The 16,009-nt window shown below is 33.6% G+C and overlaps 1 protein-coding gene across 1 annotated transcript in view; it reads left to right on the top strand.

The window, feature by feature from the left end:
- MEOX2 (mesenchyme homeobox 2) overlaps positions 1–15,437 on the top strand; it is a 65,900-nt gene extending 50,463 nt beyond the window's left edge. Inside the window, exon 3 of the mRNA XM_007164885.2 lies at positions 14,033–15,437. Within this exon, the coding sequence (XP_007164947.1) occupies positions 14,033–14,257 (225 nt within the window). The 3' untranslated portion in view covers positions 14,258–15,437. The remainder of the gene's footprint in view (positions 1–14,032) is intronic.
- Positions 15,438–16,009: the final 572 nt, after the last annotated feature.

Genomic DNA, 16,009 nt, shown 5'->3' with positions numbered 1-16,009 from the left:
AAGTTTTTGCCCAGCAAAATGACAAAATTAAGAAAGAATAAGATAGCCATGTTTTATAGAAAACTGCATTTATTCAGTTTAAGGAATCATCCTTTGTTCTGTGATTGTACCTTTCTTATATTTTTTGATTTTAAAATATTATTTCTTTTATATAATGACGGCATATGGAGAGGAATTTTATTTGCTTATATTTTAAAATCTCCTTATTTTGCATAATAGAAAGTTGGCAGTCCCATGTTAGTTTCCTCTATTGCTCAGGTTAGGGTTTATGTTGCACATTAACCCCCAAACCTCAGTGACACAAGAAAAAAGTTCATTGTTTGTTCACTCTCCATACTAACTTTACAAGTCCAGCACTCCAAATAATCACTCAGGGACCCAGTCTGACCCTCTGGCATCCTGACATGTGGTGTCCTTGGTAACCACAGGAGGTAAGAAAGAGTTGGAGGTTCATGCATTGACCTTTAAATGTTTTCACCTGGAAATGACCCATGTCACTTCCATTTACACTCTCATGTCCGGAAATAGTCAATGGTACCACTTAAATTCAAGGGAGCTGGGAAATTATGGGAGCAAGGCCACATAGATCATTGGCAAACATTTCTACCCCATTACTTCAAATATTTTTGAAATTGTATTGGTCTCAGAAGTTCAAAATTCTGGTACCCACTCATTTAGAGAACACTTTGAAATTATTAGTGACCTGTGGACACCAGTTAGTAAGACCTAAATAATATTTTTAATTAATTACTTTTTAGGTCCTTTCTTGTATTTTAATTGAATGGCAAATGATTTGCTCCAGTAGTGTTCCCAGAGCACTCCTTATATGGGTTCTGATTTTCCCTAGGAGAATCTACCCTACTGATGGTTAATAGTTGCTAATCTTTAGGAAAACATTCCTGAAAGGCAAATGCAAACATCTTTATGGACAGTGCAGTTTTGATTGGCACTCTTAGGAGTAGAGTCTCATTTCCTTTTCCACTGTATGCACCTCCTCCAGGGATCCCACTGGAAGCAAAGAAATATCAACATGGTGTGGACAGATGAATACTGTCTTAGGAGAGCAAGTTATTTTATCCAACTTCTTCAATCATCTGCTTTCCTTCTGTTAATTTCTGTATTTCAGGTTTTAGTAGGATAATTCTGGGTAGTGAAAATATACAGAGGAACACTTTTATGTGGTTTTATTTATTGGCAGTTTATATTTTATTAAATATTACGACTAGTACCGAAGTTATGGAGCACAACATTTTCCTTCCCTTGAACTTCACATACAAAGTTCTCTCCATAAGTGTACAACATTTAGCATGCTGGAAAGCAGGATCCAAAATCTACATTGTCAGACATATGTTTTTTTGCTTTTATTTTTTTTTAACTGGAAACAGAAAAAAAGAAGGAGGGTGGAATTATACATTAATGTTTTTGTATAGAGGCAGTGAATTCTAGGAAATGAAACTATATTTTAAATGATACATAAAGGAAATAAGAAACTAGGGTTTGCTTGTAATCTACAGAAATATGGGATGCATTACTGTGCTTAGTCTAGAGAAGAGTCAAGATCTGTGCTTTCTTTTCTGGGAATGTCCTATGGTTACCTGTCATTATCTGATCATAGAGCAGAGGCCTCACTTTTGGCTAAGAATAATGTCTTTTTAGGAGAAATTCTGTAAATTTGATTTGGGAATTTTGAAAGTATTTTGGGCATTTCTTATTTTTTCCTAACTGACTTGCCATTCTTGGAAAAGAATCAGAAGCCATTATGTGAGAAACTTATGTACATATATATACATACCCACACCCACACTATATACACGCACATGCACAATTTTAATCTTTGTTTTTTAAAAAGGGTCCCTTTAAAATTTGTATCACTTAGCCTTTGCTGTGTAACAAGCCACTCAAAAGTCTTAATGGCTTTAAATAATAACCAACATTTAATTTGCTCAAAATTTTGAGGATCAAAGATTTTGACTGGGCTCAATTGGCCTACTTCTGGCCTTACCTAGAGCCCTCATGGAACTGTAGTCAGCTGGTGGGTAACTAAGAATTGGTTGGTGTAGGCAGCCTCACCTGGGACATCTTGTCCCTGTTGCATATGTGGTTTCATCTTCTGATAGGCTCCCTGGGATTCACAAATGGTGGTAGAAGCATTCCCAGGAGTATTTAGAGGAAAAACGCCAATGTACAAGGGCTTTCAAAGCCTCTGTTTGCATCATATTTACTAATGTCCCATTGTCTAAAGCGAATCATATGACCAAGCTCGGTGTCACTGTAAGAGAGGACTGCCTATGGCCTATGGGAGTAGACACATAGAAGGAAGACAAAATTTTTTTGCGGTCATTAGGGAAACAATCTAACTATAGCCTCATAAAGGGAAAAAATAACAACAACAACAATAACAACAAAAACAAACACTGAGAGTTAATTAGGTTTTCAAAGAATTGAAAATTTGGTATTGTGTAGAAGTTTTTTGTCCTATAAATCTCTATTAACAGTTTTGCAAGTTAATAAGAAAATATGATGGATGCGTGTGGAATCTAAATTCCCAATCAAAATTATGTCTTTAGTTTTTGTTAGTCAGAAAAAAATTTAATTGTTATGAGAAAAATCTGAACAAAAATCCTAGATTTGCCAATTGGAATTGGGTATTCTTAGACAAGTAACAATCTCCCCCAGGCATAAAATGGAAATTAAAACTACCTTCTCTTTCTTCTACTCAGGTTTATATGTCACAATGAATGTGAAATAAATTTTAGCATAAACTATAAAACAAATCTGTCACCCAGAGGGGGGAAAACTTCTTTGCTACGCAAGGCATAGTGAGTTAATGCTTTTGTAACACAAATATTTGTTGAGCTAGATGATAGAAATAAAATCTTGTTAAAATAAGCTGGACAAGTCTGGTAGAACTCATGGAAGAAGCAAAAATTGAACAATTGTTAACTATTGTGATGAGTGTTGAATATCAAAAGAGAGGAATGACAGGGTCATCTGAGAGAATGTTCCTGGTTATGCCAAATGCTCATGTCTTTTTCCTCTACTTCTGTGCACATTCAGTATCTTAAATTAAGAATCTGAAGGCTTTTTTTCTGGGCTGAATTTTACTATGCTAAATTCATCAGAAAAATATTGTATGCTGTCAATCAATTTTGCTATTCTTAAAGGTCTGAAAGCATATTCCTCCAAGATGCCAGAGCGTTCATCCCAGTGAGATATTTTCAGTTTATTTTCTCATGGTTGGGCTTTTAAAATTATAAACATAGAGTTATAAACTGAACCCTTTGCATTCATCTTCTTTTAATTGAGATACAGCTATTCCATTACTTTGATTTTGCATTAATGTCATACATACTTACCTATGTAATCTATATCTTGACATATGAAATCTTAAATAACTCCCCTTTTATAGGATTTCCACATGTAAAATATTCTAATTATAGATGTACAATTTTTCAGTTCCATTCTGCTGCAAGATTTATTTTTTCCATACTTTAAAATAACATGAGATTTATTAAAGTAACTTAAATGTATACACCAAAGAATATTATATCTAACTCCATTTTGTTCAGTGTTTTCCTTAACTTTAATAGGATGTTTAATCTCCTAAAATTTTTTTTTTATTGATTTTTTTAAAGCCTTTCAAGATTCAAATATGGAAAAAGAACTTGTATGTTCTAATAATGTAAAGGGAAAAAACAACAAATATTGAATCATTTCCATTAATAGCAGAATTGTTTCACAATAAATAACTTTCTTGTAAATGAAAACTTACTTTATAACCAGAAACAGTTTTTAGATGTAATTTTATTTAGAAAATTTACATAATTGCCTATAAAATATGTATATGTATAATTGATATGTTATTTGTAGATACTGCTCCCTTGTTTATATCACCCAATCAATATACTTGCCACACATGCTCTGATGGGCCACATACATGTGATTATAAATATTTGCAATAATGATTAGGTTTCCTTTTAGAGAAAAGTAAGGTACACTAAATCCTTAAATATCACTCGGGACTCAAATTTTCAAATCTGAAGAATAGTTCTGAAATCTCCAAAGAAATCGGACTTTTATGTTTGTGTCTCCCATAATGCAATGCCTGTACAGGCAGGGGATGTCTGTAATCCCCTTTGAACTCCATCTGGCCAAAGAGGAAGAAGAAAGAAGGAGAAGAAGAGGCTTATCCTGCAAAGGAATTCCATGTTAGCACTTAGGTGTTAAAGAAAATTGTTTTATGTTAAATAAAAATGGATACACTGGAACAAAGTTGAGCTTTAAATATTTTAATTATATAGTGCTGTTTTGTGGAACAGTTACCACTCTAGTAACCTTCCAGTTTCTAATTTACAGCCTCAAGTGTACAACATATTCTCATATACCCTTCTCAGTCAACATCTAATAATCCTCAGTTGGCAGAGCCACTTGGAATACTTTGAAGAGCCAGTCAGTCTGAAGACCCTCCTGTCCCAAGATTTTTTTTAAGTTTGACAAGCTTATTCTGGCTTTTTCATCCATCCAGATACACTTGGAAAAAGCTCATGCCAAATTTTTAATGTCTCACAATGGGAAGAAGAGGGAAGGCAGCTGCATAAAACTATAGGAGTGACAAAATGGACATATTTATAGAGTTAAGGCTGCCAAATATAGAAAGAATGGGAGATCCTTCCTTTTCACAAAATCATTTCACAGAGCTAATCAAAGGTGCAATGTTGCAGATTTGTAAGCTAAGATTACCAGGATAAACAGCCTGAATTCATGATACCTCTGCCAAGATAAATGGAAAATCCCACCTAGTTGGATCATATTACATTAGTGGGAATGAGAGGGATTATGTTTTGTTTGTTACTCATAAATCATTAAATGGCTCAATGCCAAGTATTTTCCAAATAGACGTCCATTTTTTGGATGACTGTGAAGGAGAATTTTTCCTGTGCCAAATAAACAGTGGTTTTGTGTTTTACTCAGCATTTTGCACAATCCCTCCCCTTTGCACGTTCATTTCTATACATTTCGATGAATACTTTCAGTTACTTAGCTAATAAATTATGTCTCCAAGATCAGACATATTGTCGATTCAAGGTAATCCAAGAATACCTGTGTAGCCAGTGATTTTAGATATTTCCTCATTTCTTTAGAGTAGTATTTAACAGTCACGTAGAGTAACGGATAGATATTTCTTTTGCATAAATCATGGTGTGCCTGCTAATTTGAGAGATTAAATATGATTTGACTCTGATGGGAAAAATGGGGTAGAATAGGGTGGACAATTTGATGGTGGAATATACAGTGGAATCTTAGTTCAAAATAAAAAGAGCTATTTCCTGAATAATGCTGTTTGTTTGTTTTTTTAAAGAAATGCATATCGACAATGTGTGGTGAGCTCTAAAAGCCACATTCAGAACTGCCTTAGGTTCCACAAAACAAAGGCTACGATGTAAAATTTAAGAATGTCAATAATAAAGCAAAATCTATAAAGAGAAGATTAACAATTCCACCCTCTCCTAAATTAATTTTCAGAGATATTAGCTGTATAAAGTAGAAGGCTGAGAAATAAGCAATTGAACCCTAACCATTTACCAATGTAAATATCCAAGTTTGAAATAATATAGAAAAAAATCAGAAAAATAAGACTCCACCCTTATTGAACCAGCCTTGAGAGTATGTAAAGAATCTATTTTTTAAAACGTTCTTAGGTAGATGAATAGAGAGATAGACGTAGAGATATACACATACATCGCTATCTACCTATATGTATATACACACATATAAAATGAGCCTTAATTTTAGGTATTTCCTCAATAAGGAAACAAATAATTAACTTATATTTAATCAATAAATCGACAGTAACATTCTGAAACATATCATGCGTTGCAACACAGATCATCATTTAAAGTGTAATGTTAAAGAAAAAAATCTTCTGTAATGAAAGATTACTCCTTTTCCACAGTATCCTTGCGATCATATAAGGTTTTTTGCATGTAATTTAAAATGAATTCTAAAACTAAGAAGCTTCTGGAAATTTTGAGAAGCCGGTTCAAGTTTTATGTTGACATCTTCAACTTTAAAGAGATGTTCTGTTATCTAAAAATGTATATAGAGCATTGCATATGTTCTATGACATCTATAAAATAGTAAATACAGATCTAATAATGGACAATTTCTAGAGAATTTGGCTATAAAAGACTTTCTACCAATTAATCTCACTATTTCCATGACTCCTCATGAAAACCTGAGATGTATTTAACTTAGGATGGATTTTAACTTCATTTCTCTTTATCACTTCTAATTCTTATGCTGAACAGTTTTTTTCAATTTTTTGAAATTTTCCCAGTTATTGAAATTACTGAATACTTTTGTGGTCAGTGTATATTCATATGATAGTAATAATTGCCATTATAAGTTCTTAGAATAATTTTGGAGACAGCTCCAAAATCTAATAAAAGTGTAGTGAAGGTTCACATGTATTCTGATATTGAAATTAGTTGTCAAGAAATAATAAGAATATTTAATTAGATTGAATCATAAGAATTGCCAAAATTCTACTGCTCTTATAAGAATGGTGAGTTTCTGTGTTTCAATCAATATTTACATTTGATAGATTTCACTTAATTAGACAGTGGCTAGGATAAAGTTCATTTCTTAAAATTGTATGTACTGATTGTGATATATTGCTAACTATTGTTAAACATTATCCCAGAGATTAGGCAAGATGTTGCAAGCAAAGGTCATCATTCTAGTTGATCTTAGTAGTTTAAACAAGATAAGTACCAGCTGTGGGTCAGAATACACAATTTCCATGTATTCAAGAACTGCTATTCAGGAATTTGTTAACACAGTAATGGAGCAAAATGCCTAATTTAGTTTTGATATTTCCACTCAGATTTGCTGAAGTCATTTACTCATGATATACTGAGCTAAACAATATTTCACTTAGAATACCTAAAAGATGTATCTGTTTTTTTTAATCTTGTATAGAAATAGTGTAGTGAATTTTCACTGTAAATTAATATTAATAAAGTAGGTCATTTGAATTGAATTTCATCAGGTATGACAAAAGAGGTAAAATTGTTAGCATTTACTACTACTATGACATTTCTAAAGGGTCAAATTTAAAAGTGGTCAGTCCTCTAAGAATTTTGCTCGTCATGTGAATGATTACTCTGGCTGCATTTTTGGTAAGGAGAATATAATACATATGATTGGCTTGTAATTAGTTTATTTCTTGTTCAACATGTTATTTGCCCACGGCTGTCAATGGCTAATGCGTATTCAGTTTGTTCAAAGACGTGAAATCGTAAATGTTTTATGACTACATTTTTTTTTAGTGAGCCTGGTTCTCAAGCATTCTAAGTACAAAAAGAAAAAAAAGAGACTTTGAAACTGAAAATTATAGAGGCCGGAAAATGATTTCCTGGTCTTAAACATTGTGTTAAAATAGAGGAGAAAGGTGAGTGGCAGTCCTCTACAGAGGGATTCAGGCTTTTAGTCATGGAATATGTCCTAACCCCCTTCACCCCCCAACACACACACACACAGACACACACACACACACACGCACACCCCACGTCCCAACCCCATGTTGCAATGCTATAGAAACAGTAGTCAACCGGTAGCTCCCACGTGCTTCTTGGAAATAGCCGAGGGATTCCTTCTCTTAATCAGATATAAATCTATTCAGACAGGAAGAGTAAAGAAGGTTTCTTTTCCCCCATTTTCATCCTTACCTTATAGAGCATTCTTGGTTCTAATTCTTCAGTTTAACCACTGACTTTGCCACTGAATTACTTGGATAAGTCTTACTGGGATCCATTTATTGATACAGTAGGTTTACTAGATCAGCCGCCATGATCGAATTTAATCACACCTGTGATAAAATTATATTCATACAATTACTCCTTTGCATGTTTTCACATGTTAAAGATGTGAATAAATATTTGTTAGTGTTTACAGTATTTCAAGTGTTCATATACAAATAGAAACAGTTGAAATATTAAATCTACAAACTCCAGATGTTTAGAGACATCTAGATATGTCACTGAAATATTTAGTTTTCATCCAGATGTTACGTGTTATGATTGTTTCTTCAAAAGACAGACATTTATGGTAGTCTGTAGATATGGGTTATAGCATTATGTAGATTCTACTTTCTATCAACCAGTTTGCCCCTGGCCATTTTAGAAAATTGTATGACAGTACAGCTACATATTTCATTTGTGTTCTCCTGATATATTGTGAACCCTCAAGGACAGGTATTATGAACTTATACATAGAAGGCCATATGTGAATGGCTAAATAAATTAAAGAGATAAAACGAATGTTTAGCAAATAGTAACAATGATTCTCAGTTACAGTATTTTTATTAAAAAGAAAAATTAGATTTCTAGATTCTGAAATATCATTTATACATATTAGCTACAGTAAGATTCTCTTAGCTGCTTTCTTCAGTAATGAGAGTCAAGATGTGAATAAATGTTTTCCTATTTATTTAAATAGTAGTTTGATTATCCAGGCAATGTGAATACTAAGTACTTGTAAACTAGGGGATTAAAAAGTGAGGCTTCATAATAATCAGATGTTCTGAAAAGTAAAGTTTATAACTGAGCACTTTAAATATTTACTACTAACACTGCAGGCTATTATTTCCTTTGTTATTTTTTTATTTTGAAGATTTTGTTGAAAAATATTACCTTCATGCAGAAATATTAAGAGCCTATAAGTTTGGTTCATATTGCTTTCATTTCATGAACAATGGTATTTTTCATTACTCAGATTCTTGTGGGAGAAAGAATTTATTTTTATCTGAGTTATTAATCATACTATGTAACAAAACATACTTCATATGGAATCTTGCCCTAGATCCAATCTTAAAAAAAGGAAATACTAAAAAAAACACAACAAAACTCATTAACCAGCATTTCCAGAGAAATTGCCGATAGGAGATAAATTGACTTTAAGCCCAAATAAAATAATAAAAGTTCACAAAATTTATATATCATACTCCAAGATGGACATATTTTAGTTGTATGCAAAATATTTGATGATCCAATTTCCTAGCACCTAAGGTACTACCCTAGGTTACTAGAACAAAAAATTCAGAGACACACAGGATGCCAGTAACAACAAGAGCATGAGATTCCCAGAGGAAAGAAATCATTTGCTATAATAATTGTGTGGCAGCAAAACAGTGTGGGACATTGAATGTAGGGATAGAGTTCATGCCATCTCATGGACCATTGGGGGAACCTCTTATTAGGGGATTAGCAATGACACCAACTACAACAACAAGCAGTTTAAAGATATTCTGTAAAAGATGAAGCTAATCTTTACTCATCTCAGTATATGCCAAAGGCCTCATATACAGTCAGTAAACTGCCCTTGAGGGCAGGAACTATTTCTTATTTATTTGTACACATTCCTCAATCTAACCCCTCTTACCTGTTACTAAACATTCAGTAATATTGAGTGTATGAATGAATGACTACAGATTCTAAGTCACCAAGGAAACACAAGATTAGTTTTACTCTACTGAGTTTTTAAGTGCAGATTATTATATGAAACACACTTGCAAATTTTAATCAAAATAATTTGCATATTTAAAAAATTGTCAAGCATTTGAATGATTATTCTTTAGCTATCTTACAAAAGTATTTTTTCAATCCAGCCAACGAAGCTGGATTATTAAGTGATAATAAATTAAACTATAAAGTTTCTTTATTTATAAAACCATGGAGTTATTATTCTAATGGCAATATTGACATAATCCAGAATTACTTTTATAGATTTGTTTTTAAATTTAGTTTTTTTTTTTTTTATAGCTACTTTATTTATTTATTTATTTATTTTTGGCTGTGTTGGGTCTTCGGTTCGTGCGAGGGCTTTCTCCGGTTACGGCAAGTGGGGGCCACTCTTCATCGCGGTGCGGGGACCGCTCTTCATCGCGGTGCGCGGGCCCCTCACCATCGCGGCCCCTCCCGTTGCGGGGCACAGGCTCCAGACGCGCAGGCTCAGCAGTTGTGGCTCACGGGCCCAGCCGCTCCGCGGCATGCGGGATCCTCCCAGACCAGGGCTCGACCCCGTGTCCCCTGCATTAGCAGGCAGACTCTCAACCACTGCGCCACCAGGGAAGCCCCCTAGATTTGTTTTTAATACTGTGATGGTTGTAGAAAAACATGTGCTTTTCCCCAAAATCTTCCTCTCCATATTTCAATTCATCCCAATATTTTATATTTGAAAATACAACTGGACACACTGACTTTTGAAGTTCTGTACTCTTCCTTCCCATTTTTATATGGTGTACTCATCATGCATCTGTTTCTGTGTTTTGTTCCATTACTAAATTCACGGAGTTCCTGTATCAAATATGTAGCTTGAAATAAGAAAATACCTCAAGGTATTTCAAGAAATACCTCAAGAAAATACCTAAAGGTATTAGAATGATTAGATTTGTTATATAATCATCAAATGCTTTCACATATACATGCATATATCTGTATATCCATATATATGTATGGATACATAGCTACTATTGAAAACTCTGAAGTCTTTCATTTGTCTGTTTAAGAAAATGAAATGGCAAAATTTCACATGGTAGACATAGGAAACAACACAAAATAACCTATACTGTTTCTAAAATCAATACCATATTCTTACATTTTTCTCATTTAGAATTGCACATAACAGGTTTTATACTGGTATTATAGAATTAATGCACCCCTCCTCCCAGAAAAGGAAATAAGTGTAGATTTAAAGAAATCTATTCCTCCCATTTTCTGCCAAGATTATTTTGGCTGGATATTTCACTCTTTGGTGACAATGATGATGATGTGTTTCTTCCATCTGGAATTGTCCATGGAGAAAATTTCCCTATGGAGAATATTGAAAGGCTCATTATTGCCATATTACAAATATGAAAATTGAGGCAGAGAGAAGTATAATTTTCTCAAATTCACACAGAAACTCAGAAGTGAAGCCAGGAGTAGAGCCCAACTCATGTGGAAAAGATCTAATGAAACATGCAATGTCAAGCTTGCAAAGGTAATTAAATTGAGTAGTATAATTACCTAAATTACAGTACAGGAAAATAGTGTCATATTTACAAACCTAATTATATTGAGTAGGAGAATTACCTGAATGATAGTAATCATATGGATGGAGTTCACATACTTTATATTCTTTACTTTTCTAACCTGAAGGTTTAAAAAGCAGGAGTTTGAAATATAACAGGAACAAAACCAAAAAAAAAGAAAAAAAATCAATTTGGAGCCAAACAAACCCCCAGGTTTAAATTCTGGAACCACATTTTCCCATCTGTGTACTCTTAGGCAAGTCACTTAACCTTTGAGTCTCAACTGCCTCATCTATAAAATAGGAATCATATAGAAAAAATTTTGAGTATTTGAAAAATGCATATATAGCACCTATCAGTATAGGGGCTTAGCCCTAAGTAGATATGTGATTAAAAATCATAGCTTGTCATTTGGCTATTTAGTAATAATAATACAAGAACACCAATCAGCTTGTTTATAATCAGTCTATTTTACTACATATTCTGCGTTTCTAAGCAATCTTTTCCTACATTTTATTATTTTTGATTGTTAAATGGATTAATATATGTATGGATAATGTATGATACAAGATTTTAATTATGGCCTGCTAGAATAATGAAAATCCAGAGTTGAGAAATGACTTGGTTTAAATATTTTTTGGTGCCAGCATCTGAGAAAACTCTACAAATTTTGATGGAGTATTGTGATTTGAAGGCCACTTAAATAAGTACATCTTTAGAAATGTAATATGTTTCTCTTTACTTCTCTTTAGCACTCTGCATTTACAGAAATTGAGATTGTTTCTAAAATGAAAATGGAGAATATTCAAAATATTCCTGGACTGGAATAAAACAGAACTATCTCTGCCAGATATAAAGACTTACTATGAAATTATAATAATTAAGACTGTGGTTTTGTCAAAAGGTTATAACAAATGAGTGCATCCAATAAAGCTATGTGTAAATGGAAACAATGTATGACAAAGTTGAAAACAATAATTTCTGGAAAAAGGGTGGACTATTCGTTAAATGGTCTTGGAATAAACTTATTATACAACTGGAATAAAGTAAATTAGAAATTTTCTTTGCAGTATGTACTAAAATCAATACGTCATGGATTGAGCACTTCAATTTGAAATGCAAACCTTAAAACTTTCAGAAGAAGACAAAGAAGAATATCTTAATGGTCTCAGAAGAAAGAAGATTTTTAGAGACGACATGAAAAAGATAGCCATAAGAGAAACAATTGATAAATTTGAATATAATAAATTTTAGAGTATCTGATCATCAAAAGATACTCTAAGGAAAGGAAATGGACACACTATAAATTGAGAGACTATAGTAACAGCCATATAACCACAAAGCATTAAATTAGCATTCAGAACATATTTTAAGAGTCCATAAGGAATGAAATTAAATCCAAAAACAACTCAGTGCAACCCAAAGATGTGGAGGCACTTCACAAAAGAAGAGATACAAATGGGCCATAAACACTTAAAGATGCTGTACTTTATAGTAATCAGGAAATGCAAACTAAGAACATGGTGCGATAACATTTATAGTCATTATATTGGAAAAAAACTGACTGATAACTCCAACGATTGACAAAGATGTGGACTGATAAGAACTCTTACACCCCGGACTGTGGGGGGTTAAATTGATGAAGCTTTGGAAAATAATTTTTCTGTATTATCATGTTAAATTCAACATTCGTACACCCTGTGTATGATGGCAACTCCTGGATGTATACTCAGAGAAGTTCTATCACATGTTTATCACAACACAAATGCAAGAATATTTATAACAGCATCATTTATAATGGAAAAAAACAAGTTGTTCAAGTGTCCATGAACAGGAGAATGGGTACACTGTGATATATTCACACAATGAAATCGTATACAGTCATGAAAAATGAATGAATGCAGTCCCTTGAATCAACATGGATAAGGCAAGAAGGCTATAGTTAAAAACATTCCGTTTTGATAAATCTAAAAGACAGGTGAAATTTAACAGTACTCTTTAGGGTCACATGTAGTGAAAAAAGCTGTTGTCTCTGTTTATTTCTTTGTTTCAAATAAAGGCTTGGGGATGATAAACACAAAATTCAGGCTTGTGGTAACTTTGAGTGGGGTAGACAGAGAAATGCAGTGTAAAAGGAATAGTTAGCCTAATAAGAATATACAGTGATGAGAAGTGCAACAGGAAAGGAAGTGAGTTCCTCCTAAACAAGAAAATGAAATGATGCCATTATTATTATGGTTGTGGTCATGGATGGTCATTTAATGCATGTCTCTACAAAGCTGATGAGACTAACATAATATACAATCTCAGTATTAGCAATTAACAAGTATCAGTGAAAATTTTGGATCTTGATCTTGTTTTGAGGAAATCATTGGAATCACATATATGTAAAGTAAAATAAAAGTACTAAGGGCAGGAAAAAAAAGCATAGTTCAAAAGAAGATGGACTCACTCTGAGGTGGAATGGTCAAGTAAAGCTTTGGGAATGCAGCCGTGGACTGCAGCGGCACAGAATGACCTTCCAGATGTAGCTTCATCAGTAGCACCCTGAGCATTTTTTAAATGGGTTCAGGTATTGACAGCCCGGGGTGGGAGGAGGGCTGTTGTTTGGCCCCGACAATTATTAAATGTTAGTTCTAATTCACAGAAACTCTTTATAAAGCTAAATACCTTTGAACAACCTAAAATGATAGAGTACTTTCCCATCTATTTTTTACACTGTATGTCATAAAATGTGAAATATAGTACTTGGTACCTTCTGAAAGTTTTAAAATTATTCTCATGAACGTGGGACATGATTAAATTCAATGCTGATTTATTTTCATATTCACTCTTTCATAGTGTGTTTGTATAAGCCTTGGAAAAGCTATTTTTTTCACTGATGACCAAAAAGGAAGAAAAAAATGGTCCATTTAACTTTCTTTCGTGCTTTCTTTTGTTTGCTCCCTTTCTTCGTTAAAGGTGAAAGTCTGGTTCCAGAACAGGAGAATGAAGTGGAAGAGAGTAAAAGGAGGACAGCAAGGAGCCGCTGCTCGAGAAAAGGAACTGGTGAATGTGAAAAAAGGAACACTTCTCCCTTCAGAGCTCTCGGGAATCGGTGCAGCCACTCTCCAACAAACAGGGGACTCTCTAGCGAATGAAGACAGCCACGACAGTGACCACAGCTCAGAGCATGCACACTTATGATATACACGGAGGGGATCAGCTCCGTTCTCAGGAAAGAAATGTTGTGATGGCAAGCCTTCTTCAAACATCGTTTACACAGAGAGATGACTAGGACCGTGATTTTTAATATTATTAAATTCAGGCATCTCGAGTCTGTTTCTCATGATATATAGAGGGTTTACACTAAGTGCCGCTTATTAAAGATTCTTCTACAGTGAAGATGGAGGTGAACTTGCTTTGAATATTCCAGATGTGTTGGTCGTGTGTAGGACAGTGAGCAGCTTTGTGTTTGCTTTTGCTTGCACTGAAAATTAAATTGCTATCAAGAGCAAACTATGAGACATGTGCATTGAAGGTGCCTCCAGAGTGAAGATGCAGAAGGTGAATTTGCTCTGAACATTCCAGATGTCCGAGGTCATGTGTGTGACAGTGGGCAGGTATTTGCTCTCGCTTGCACTGACAATTACACTACTATCAAGAATAAACCATGAAACATTTTATCCTGAACAGCCACAGTGCCTGAAATCACTCTTAAGTGGATTAAAAAATGTATTTTAACTCTGTATATATTACCCTTAAGTCATTTTCCTGTCTTCACTAAGTTTAGCAATGCATTCGTATTAGCTGATGAAAATAGGCACTCACGATGACAACCAGAACCAGCTTCTTGTCTTTTTATACATTTTGTCATCCCAGAAACAATCAGCACATGCTTACTTGTGTTTGAGTAGAGAAAAATACATTAGAGTCTGATAGGACATATTCTTGTACCACAGACAAAACAAATCTTATGTTGCATTTTCTATCAACTGCTGCTAATACATTATTATAAAACTTACCTAGCTCCTCAATTCTTCCTATCTTATAGCTTGGAAAAAAAAGTTAGGATCATAGGCAAACCAGTTACTTGCAGAAAGAGCTTTGTATGACAGACATTGTCTGATTTTATTTCTATAAAATGTTAGCTGTTGTGAATATGATTTAATTAACAAGAAAAAGGGTTTCCCCCTGATTGGCCATGGTGTTAGACAAGTTGCAAAACAAAATTGATTCCTCAAGTTGGTAGAAGGTAAAATTCTGAATGTTTTCAAATTAAATTCAGTAAAAACACATTATCTTTTCATATATGATGTATTCATGCAGAACAACAATCTTTGTATTTTGTAAAAAAAGTGTTTAATAAATGATCCTTTGTAAATAATTTTGGTCTCCCTACAGTGATTTCCTAAATGTTTACAGGTTTTCATGATAATGCTGAAGTCCCAAATTCGTCTGCACTTGTGTAAATCCAGATGATCATAATTAGTGAATCATCTACATTTTTTTTATTTCTGAACTTTTTTATTACTGAAAAAAATCCTTGTGTAATAAAAAAGCATCTGAGAATAGGCATGTGGTAAGCCATTTCCCTGATTTGAAGAATATGCCAAATAGATTTCTTTGTATGTTTTATGAAATCAAAGACAAAAAAGTAGGAGGAAAAAGTAATATTATTCACCACAATGAGAGAAACAACACAGTCATACGTTTTTAAGCTTATGTATAAATAGAGATGAATTATCCAATGACTCTTTCTCAGTAAAAATATCCAGAGTTGTTGATGTGAAAATAAGCTAAATAAGCTAATCAGAATTCTTAGTCCTAGTGGACATTACCAATATAAGAAGTCAAGCATTATGTTAACTTAATATACTTTGTATCATGCATGATCGCACATACATTGGATACCTACATCCTACTTAATAACTTTATAACACTTTTTCTTGTGTCCCA

Source organism: Balaenoptera acutorostrata, chromosome 7 (genome assembly GCF_949987535.1).
Source record: "Balaenoptera acutorostrata chromosome 7, mBalAcu1.1, whole genome shotgun sequence".
Classification (NCBI taxonomy): domain Eukaryota; kingdom Metazoa; phylum Chordata; class Mammalia; order Artiodactyla; family Balaenopteridae; genus Balaenoptera; species Balaenoptera acutorostrata.
This window is presented reverse-complemented; position numbering and strand designations above follow the sequence as displayed.